General features: G+C 38.9%; 1 protein-coding gene across 2 annotated transcripts; it reads right to left on the bottom strand.

The window, feature by feature from the left end:
- Window positions 1-785: 785 nt before the first annotated feature.
- On the bottom strand, window positions 786-6,041 carry Cenpw (centromere protein W). Of its 2 annotated transcripts, XM_050138189.1 has the most exons (3): window positions 5,748-6,041; window positions 3,179-3,292; window positions 786-1,938 (listed from the first exon to the last, which is right to left on the bottom strand). In XM_050138189.1, exons 1-3 carry the CDS (start codon window positions 5,865-5,867, stop codon window positions 1,912-1,914), a joined length of 261 nt encoding a protein of 86 aa, XP_049994146.1. In that variant the 5' UTR covers window positions 5,868-6,041; the 3' UTR covers window positions 786-1,911. The 2 variants fall into 2 exon arrangements, with proteins under 2 accessions (XP_049994146.1, XP_049994147.1); XM_050138190.1 differs by lacking the exon at window positions 786-1,938 and having other exon boundaries at window positions 3,175-3,252.
- Window positions 6,042-9,529: the final 3,488 nt, after the last annotated feature.

Genomic DNA, 9,529 nt, shown 5'->3' with positions numbered 1-9,529 from the left:
CTCAAAACTCTACTATCCTCAGAGCTCAGGAAGGCCATGTGTACACATATAAAAATACATCCTACTACCCACGTGTAAATGGATAGACTCATGCTTTCTCCTCAAGTCCTTGAGTTTAAAATCCAAACTCAAGGCTCAGGCTTGCATTAATGTCTGGCATCTGTTTTTATCTGCTGCGCTATCTCACTCACCATGTAAAAACTGTAATATATGCTAGTAACCTGGCTATTCCTTATTTTCAATTCTTGAAACTTATTCATCCGTAGACCAGACTACATCTTAAATCCTTCAAAATTACTGTAATCTTTCCCCCACAGAATTTGCATTTCTTAAATCTTTGTAATCTGAAGCCGAATAACTTAATATATACCTCACCAGAACTCACTTATATGAACACTCTCATCTTGAACTTCTAACCAGCAGAACTGACAGAAATAAACTTGCTTATAAGCTCCCTAGTAAATGGCAATTTATAACAGGAGCCCCAATGTAGACAAAAGCCACCGTGCAATGTAAACTAAAACTATACACCTGTCAGAACAGCTAAAATTTAAAAATTAAAACAATAAAACCAAATGCTCATTAGAGTGCAAATAAAATTACTTTCATATATTGTTAGTGAAAATGTAACAGTATGATCACTCTACCATAGTTCATTTAGTTTGTTTGCTTTTCGAAGCTAAACATATACTTGACATTTGACCCATGAATCAAACTTCTAGGCATCCTTTCCAGAAAAAAATGAAAACTCATATACATTTAAAAATGTTTACAACTATTCACAAAAATTTTATTTATAATAATCCCCAAATCAGACAAATTAAAATGTTCTTCAATAAGCAAACAGTTATACAAAGTATGGTACATACAAACCATTCAGCAGTAAACATAACAACTTGAACAGATCGTAAGGATATTATACTGAGTGAAAAAAAAAAAATCTCCCAAGCTTATTTCTTACATGCTTCTATTTACATAATATTCTCAGTGACAAAACTATAGAGCTGAGAACAGTTGGTTATGGGTGGTGGTCCGGTAGAGAACACGGTAACTGGACCACGAAGACCTCTGTGGTACTGGGGTAGTGCTATACACTGCTTGTAGCAAGTCCATGAATCTGCACGCATGATACAACAGCAGAGAGCTACATAGATACCAATTACCAAATCCTGTTTTTGCTATATTACACTATATGTTAGATGTAACCACTGCAGAAACTGGGTGTCTAGTGTAGACTATATGTTTATATTAGCTTTGCAACTTTATACACAATTTGTAATTATCTCAGAACAAAATTTAGAAGTAAATATTGTATAATATACAATAAGCTTCCAAATAACTGCTGTGGGAATGTCTTATCTACTAAAGCCCATGATTTGAAGAAAGTAGGTCAGCTGTTCCAGAACTTCTTGTTCATGGTTTATATAGGGAAACATGTTTGTAAAAACCTTGGCTAATGCTTACAATCTTCTAGCTGAGAAATTTTACTGTTACTATTAGTGAAAAACAAAATTAGACAGAAATGCTTTGTGAATATATCAAAAATAAACATATTTAAAACGTATCTATATTCTAATGTATACTGTTTTCTCTCAGAAATTAAATTGACTGCGTAATTCTGGCTAAATCCAAAGACATAATCTTAAGTCTAAGGAGTATATCTCTTGAAGTTATCAGTACAGTATGATTTCACTTTTGATATACTAAGCACAATATCAGACAAAGAAAAAAATCGAGAAGTCACTTAAAATGAAAAAAAAAAATATAATTCCTAAAAGTAAAATTCACGCATTGCTATTATAGTCAGTGTTTTAATAATCCACCATATAAATTGACACATACAAAAATGTCTCAATGATCTGTTACCACTTAAATTAACGCATCATATAATTCTTGAACATGCGTTGACTTCTAACCTCTGCTCTTCTTCAGAATTAGCTGTAAGAGAGGAAGTGAAGATACATGTTATACCTATGGGAAATAAGTCACTAGCAAGCTGCAGTGTAAGTAGCCTAGATTTTTGGTTCACTTCCCTCAGTGAATAGGAACCATCCGTAGATCAGGAAACCTGGAGTGGAGTCATTTCATTTACTAAACTTGCAAATTACAATCAAAGTATCAAAACTGTTGATTCCAAAACAATGATCTAGGGTATTAAAAATGTTTTTAAACTAAAAAAAAAAAACAACCCTAAAAAGTAGTATAAATCCATTGCAACATAAAAAGCTCACAATTAAGCTGGAATTATATCAGCTATAGGTCAAGACTGGTCATCTTATACTGAGTAATTTGTTTCATATACTATTTTCAAAACATTAAATGTTGCAGAAATAAGACAAAGGGAAATATTTCGTTGTAAAAATGCTGGGAGGATGAGGCCTAAATTATCTCCAAAAAATATAAATAAAAATAACTGTTTACAGGAATTTAGCTACTACAGTTTAAAAAGAAAAATGGCCTCGGGTCCCATGGGTTGGCTCAGTGTGTACCAACACTAAGTGCTAAGTCAGACAACCTGAATTTGACCCCACAAGATAGAGACAATTGACAAAAGTTGCCCTGGCCTCCACAGGTATGCTGTGACAGGTGTACACATGTACACATACATACACACAAACACACATACACACGCACAGATGCATAATAAAGGCAATAAAACAGTAGAAAAACAAAAGTCCAAATTTAAAACACTTATATATGCTTTTCATGCTCTTAATTATTGCGTTACTTTCAGAAAAATACTTATTTGGACTTGAATAGTTGTGGTGTTTCTCTCTGAAGAGAACTTAAGAGTCCCATAAAACTGTTGTGGCATAGACAATGCCTTGGCTGTCTATCACAAGTAGGTTTGTGACCCAGCCGAGCACTGCTCTGTGCAAAGCAATATTAATAAGAGAACTATAAAATCATGTACTTCTTAAGTTTAGAAAATGCCGAATATGTTCTGTATTTAAATACATTTCCAAAATGTTGTTAAATAAAATTCAAAAATCCTCTTTACTGGTACATTTCTCATAGACTTTTCTAACTTTCTCTAACTACCATTCAGCTCTTCTTGCACAACATCAGGTTATAGGCATTTCAAAATAAAAATCTTTAAAAAGTATTTGAATCAAAGATGATAGCCATCGTAGTAACCTAAAGTTTAACTTGCCTAAACAGAGAATTCATGCTTTACCTTTGCTGCAGCCAGCACATGGTCCTTTTGGATAACTTTAGATTTACTCTCACAGGCATTCGTCCTGGACTCTTCTGCCAGTCGATGCACAAAGAGTAAGAAGTTCAAATGGATCTTTAGAAGCAGAGCATATGTACCATTAGATAATACATAAGTTAAATATATACATGAACCCATTTTAACATATATTTTATGGACAATACAAATGATGTATCTTTAGGAAATTTATTACTCAGAACTTTCTCATCCACAGCTTCTTCCACATGTGAGGGTGCTACTCACATCAGCTAAAAAGTATCTTTCCTAATTTTATTTCTTTTATTATTTACATGAGTTATTAAGTACTCTAAACAATAACCTGACTCAGAAGATTCAGGGCACTGTGCTAAACAAAGAAGACAAAGGCTCCTGACTGTAATGTCCCAGACTACTGGGACAATCACCCCATAAAGCTGCATGGTATGCTGGGAGACACCATCAGAAATGAACAACGCTGGGAACAGCGATAGCATCTCAGTAACTAACTGGTATGGCATTCAGATAAAAAGAATAAAACATACCGCTTCATGTGGAAAGAACTGTGGATGACGTGGACTACTTTATTGGGTAAGACTATGACGTTAATGGAAAGCAGAAAACAGTAAGCAGAGAAATGGCATCAGTTAACAACAGACTAAACAGGAACCATTTAACAAAGGTCACTGAAGACAAACCTATCACCTGGGAGCAACAAAGGACCAAAGGAACTTCCCTTTTCCACCACTGCCATGACTTGTTCCAACTGCGCTGCTTTCCCCTGACACCTAGAGTCCCCCCAGAGTCCATAGAACCACAGGTCACTTCAGGGCAGAAAAAAAGGATGGTGGGGAGACACTGGCTATTTAAAAAAGGTCTGCCAACCTCTGGATACTCCTAGTCAGGGGATTTCCTTCTATACTAAGATCCAACAAAAACAAATAGACAAAAACAGAATAGAAGCCCAGTTCATTTATGCTACTTTAACCACCACCAGAGCAGTGGGGGGGTGGGGGTGGGGGACACAAAACGGCAATGTTGCCTTTTCTAACAGAATATGAGAAAAAAAAAAAAACTAACAGTAGAAACAAGATCTCTTTTATGGTTCATGGGCAGCTCCCAGAATATGATATAGTACCAACACTGAGCCTTCTGCACCCTTCAAGTTGGGGGGAGGGGCATATATTTTGGCTCTAGAGACCAAAAATGTAAAAAGTAGACAATTTTATAATAGTGAAGAAAAACAGTGTCTGGGGACGGGGCTCGGTGGTTAAGAGCACTGGCTGCTCTTCTGGAGGCTGCTAAGAAGCATCCATAGTAAGGCAGCCCCCAACCACCTGGAATTCAACATACAAGGGATCTCACGTCTTTTGGCTTCTGCAGGCACCTACGTAATATGATCTTCACTCACAAATACTCAAAAATAAAAATGATTTCAAAGTAAGTCTTAAAACGAGGATGTCCCACAGCTTTAAAACCGGCACTGAGACACAAAGCCAGGTGGATCCCTGAGTTGAAGGCCAGCCTGGTCTACACAGTGAGTTCCAGGCCAGTCAGTGCTACAATGGGAAGTTCTGTCTCAAGGAAAAAAAAAAAAAAAAAAGAAAAAAAAAACCAGAAACCCTGGTAGAAGTCAATAGCTGGGAAGACGGGAAAATAACTCCAGTTCTGCACCTTCATCTGGAAAAGAGGCATGCGTTTTCAGAACAGAGGGCAAGGCCGTGCTCCTGTGAGTCAACCTGGGGACATAATGTTCCCACACTGAAGCTACTTCGAGACAGAAACAGACAGTTGTTTGACTGGGGCCAATTACTGGAAAGCATTTAGTTTCGGGCAAGTATGAGTTTGACAAACAACAGTCTTGAGAGGTTAAAAACTTTAAGAGTGCTCTATCATCTGTCTAGGAAAATGAATCCGGCCGCTACATGATCACTTTTGAAGGCAGACCTTTAGTAAGGGACCTAGTGCAGCAGCGACAGTGTATTGTATTGGGTACCATCATATAGGAGCTAGGGGAGGCAGGAGGCCAAATCTGTCTTTAGATGATTCACCTGAGATATAGAAGAGGTAGGTAGGTAAGTAGGTAGGTAGGTAGGTGGATAGATAGATAGATACATAGATAGATAGATAGATAGATAGATAGATAGATAGATAGATAGATAGATAGGGATATATACATATAGACACATACATGATGATAGATGATAGATAGATAGATAGATGATATACATATAGACACTATATATACATATATATGTATATATGTATATATATAAACACATGTTAATCACGATGCCAGAGAGTTCTGAATGAAGCGCTATTCCTGGAAACAATAAGGGGCAGGGCTTCCGCTGAAGGGTCAGTGTCCTGGTTGACAGTCTTCCCTTAAAAAGTCCCGGGTCTTCCGCAGTCGAGTCCCCCGACCCCCGCACCACCCATCCCACCCCCACCTCCCCGGTCCCGGGGCGCCGCCCGCCCTAGCTACCGGGCCCGAAGAGACGCAGGCCGGGCCTGTCCCCGGCGTGTCGCGGGCCCGGCAAGGAGCGCCACTCACCAGGAGGTCGCAGCCGGTCTCCAGGCGAAGGTGCGGCTTCTTCTGCTTGAAGGTGCGCCTGAGGAAGGCGCGGGGCGCCTTGCGCTTGATCCGCTGCGAGACGGTGGTGGAGAGCGCCATCTCCGCGGCTGGTCGCGCTCGCTCGCCGCAGTCCGGCCTCCCGCGGCGGACGGACGGCTCAGCGGCCGAGGGACTGCGGGGACGACCTCACCCGGGAGAACACAACGACTTTCCTTCCGGACCCCAGGGCCGGCCTTCGGTTTGAATCTGCCGCCAGGCAGCGCGTTGGCGCACGGCAGTGACGTCACCAGCAAGCCACTCCCACGCCGCCGGAAGCACAGGCTGTAGACTGGGCGGAGAATCACGAGCGAATGGTGTGTCCCGGTTGCCCACTCCTTAGAGGCTTGCTTTGCCATCTTGCTGCTACAGTTCTCCGTGGAGCTCTGCTCCCACGCTTGGTTTCATAGAAAAGATGGGAAATTGTGGCGTCAGTTGATATGCCCAACAGGAGCTCCATGTGCTGTCCAAGCTCGCAATTTAGCAACTGGATTCCAAAGAACTAGAAAGTAAATGAAAGAAATTTGTGTCTTATCAGAAATCCTTAAGCTCTGATGTCTGATTTTCTGATATTAACTTACACTTTTACATAATTGCATTTGGTTTTGCATGAGATTTTTTTCTCAAATCATATTTGCTTCACAAATGTCTGCCCTTTGAGGCTCCATTCCTTAACTTCCCTATAACTTTCAAATATACTTTTTTTCTTTTATTGAAAATAGTTTTTTCATAAACTATATTCTTATTACTATTTTCCCTCCCCCTTCTCCAAGATCCTTTCCCCTTCCCCACCTATCCAAATATACTCCCCTTACTGTTTCTCCTTGAAAACAAAGAGAAATCTAAAGAATAGTGATAAAATAAAATAGGGCAAAACAAAAGAAATCAGAAGAGGAAAAAACAAACAGATTAAAAAGAGCCAAAGGAAAGCACAAAAAAAGCATATAGATGCGGAGATACATGTTTGCACGTAGAAACCCAAAATCCATAGAAAACACAAAAGTGGAAGCCATAAAATATATGCAAAGGACAAATAATGTTTGTTTTTTAACTATGCCCTGAGGAAGTATTATGAGACAAAGAATCTCCAAAGATGCCATTGAGTTCTTGTTGGGTTGGTCATCCACTGCGGGGCTGGGGCCTGTCTTTAAGAGGTTTGTGTCCCAATTGAATCACTGTTATAGAAAACAAATGGAAATAGCTTCTAGGATGGGGATCACTTCTTTCAGTGCTGGTATCCCATCTGGCACAAACCCATGCTGGCCCTGTGCTTGCTGCCACAGTCTCTGAGTTCACATGTGTGTTAGTCCTTCTGTGTTTCTAAGCCTTTTTTCCTTGCTGTCCTTCATTCCCTCTGACTTGCAAAATTTCTGCTTCCTCTTCCTTGGGGTAGGATGAGTGTGCTTACAAGAGAAGCCTTGAAAAGTTGTCTTTTCACACAATGCAAAGAAAACTGTAAGGCACTATCTGTGCATCAGAGGTGACGATCATAACTCAACCTTTCTGACATGAGTATCTCTGATGTCTCAGCCTCTGGAACTGTGATGTATTCATTTCTGTTGTTTATAAGCCATCTACTATATGCCATTTTGTTATAGCCAATCTTCATCGCAGCTTCATGTATAATAAATGGAATTAAAGTCAATACTTATTAAAAAGGGAATATAAATACCAAGTGTTACATCCCCTGGGTTTCTTTTACTGATGTAACGAATGATAAAAATAGAATGTCTCAATATAACACAAATTCATTGTCTTACATTTCTGAAAATCAGAGTTCCTAAAGTCAAGGTGCTATCAGGATGCATGCCTTCTAGAATCCTGAATACAGGACATCCATACAGATATTCATTACACTGTTAGAATTGAAAACCACACCTGCAGTAAAGCTGCCAACATCAATCCTGGGCTGTTCTGTTCTATGGCCAAACAGTCACGGAATTAGCACTTACACAAGCTGGCTTCCATGTCCCACTCCAGAGGAAAGAATATCATGCCCACCCCCCACCCCGCCCCACTGGGATTTGTTCTGGCTTGAACTCGCACAGGTCTTAGGGATGATGTCACCACCTCTGTGAGTTCATACATGTGATTGCATTGTTAGACATAGAAAGCACTGCTTAATTTAGGGCGTCTGCTGCCTCTGGCTCTCAGAATTTTTCTGCCTCTTCTTCCTCAAGGATCCATGAACTTTGGGGTGGGGGTGTGTTATAAGGGGCCCATATATAGCTGAGCATTCTGCTGTCTCTCATTCACTGCAGCTGGAGCAGTCATGAGTCTCTCTATTTACCCCACTCCTAATGTCTTATTACACTGATTTGTGCCCCTCTCAAACCTCATCAGAAAAAAGTTCTTTCTGCAGTAGGTGGGGAATTTTTTTATAGACTCCCTTTTTTTCATTTTCTAAAGTCACAAAGTAAAACCCTGGAAAAATTCCATGACAATTCGATGCTTAAAATCTTCTCCCTTGATGTGTCCTTGATTAAAAATTTCAAAAATCACAAGACAGCTCTTGAAACACTGGCCTACACAACTGGAATCTGGAAGATTGGACCATCTTCAACGTCAAGTCAGGGGAAATAAACTAAGACTAGATTGGAAGGAAAGAACTGGGATGGGGTGAGAGGAGGGCAGTGTGACTAACAGTAAACACGGCCCTTGCCCCTTCCTTTGTCCTCCCCATCACCTCCTTTAAAAGTTTGCGAAGGTAAACGTCCTTTGGTGTGCTACTAATCTTTTCAATGAAATCACTGAAAGACTTCTTTATCCCCTCTCATATTATTCTAAGGAGTTTTTATATACTTATATAAATTTTATGCACATGAAATTACTGGAATTTATACTTTTATCATTTTGTTGATGTCTGTTAAAAATATTTTGTGTTCCATTTACTTTTCAGGAACTATCCTAAGGAAATTATCCTAAACACAATATATATTTTGTGGAGATGTAAAATAGTAAAATACTTTACAAAGAATATTTATAAATAAGATAGACTATTGTGACCATATGAAAAGTAATGTTTCTGCAAGGTGATAGTCAAGAGGGAAATCCATATTACTACCAGGAAAGAGGATAAAACTTTATACAAATGGAAATAAATGAGATCTTTATATTATGGGAAATAGCGATGTGCATGCACATAGTGGTATATGCCTACACGTCTGGGGGAAAAATATAGAGATGCATTCTTTTTAAAGTAATGGACATGTGAATAATCCTGAAAACTATTTTCAATCCTGTCCACATTTTCAGTAATGACTATACTTTTAAATTTTTTGAGATATTTTTATATTTTGGCTAATCAGTGTTATAAATGTTTATTGATTACACTTACTTAAAAGGTTTTTAGAAAAACTATTTGCATTGAGAAATAGAAATAATATTTTTAACATTTCTCTGCTGTTTGATGATTACTTAGAAAGTAATTTGGTTTTACTTTACATAAATTGTTGTAATCATGCTCATGTTTAGTAGAATATGTTACCAAGAAATAACCCGATAAATTAAACTTTGTGGGTCATTTTAACAAAATGAATGACTTAGACAGTTGATCCTGACTTGTTGGGTGTTTTTTTCTTTAATGTTTTTTTGAGATAGGGTTTCTCGGTGTAGCCATAGCTGTCTTGGAACTAGCTCTTGCAGACAAGTCTGACATTGAACTCACAGAAAGCCGCCTGCCTCTGCCTCCTGAGTGCTAGGATTAAAGGCATGTACCACCACTG

This window comes from Alexandromys fortis, unplaced genomic scaffold, assembly GCF_014885135.2.
Source record: "Alexandromys fortis isolate MF-2015 unplaced genomic scaffold, M_Fortis_MF-2015_v1.1 scaffold_14, whole genome shotgun sequence".
NCBI classification, from domain to species: Eukaryota; Metazoa; Chordata; class Mammalia; order Rodentia; family Cricetidae; genus Alexandromys; species Alexandromys fortis.
This window is presented reverse-complemented; position numbering and strand designations above follow the sequence as displayed.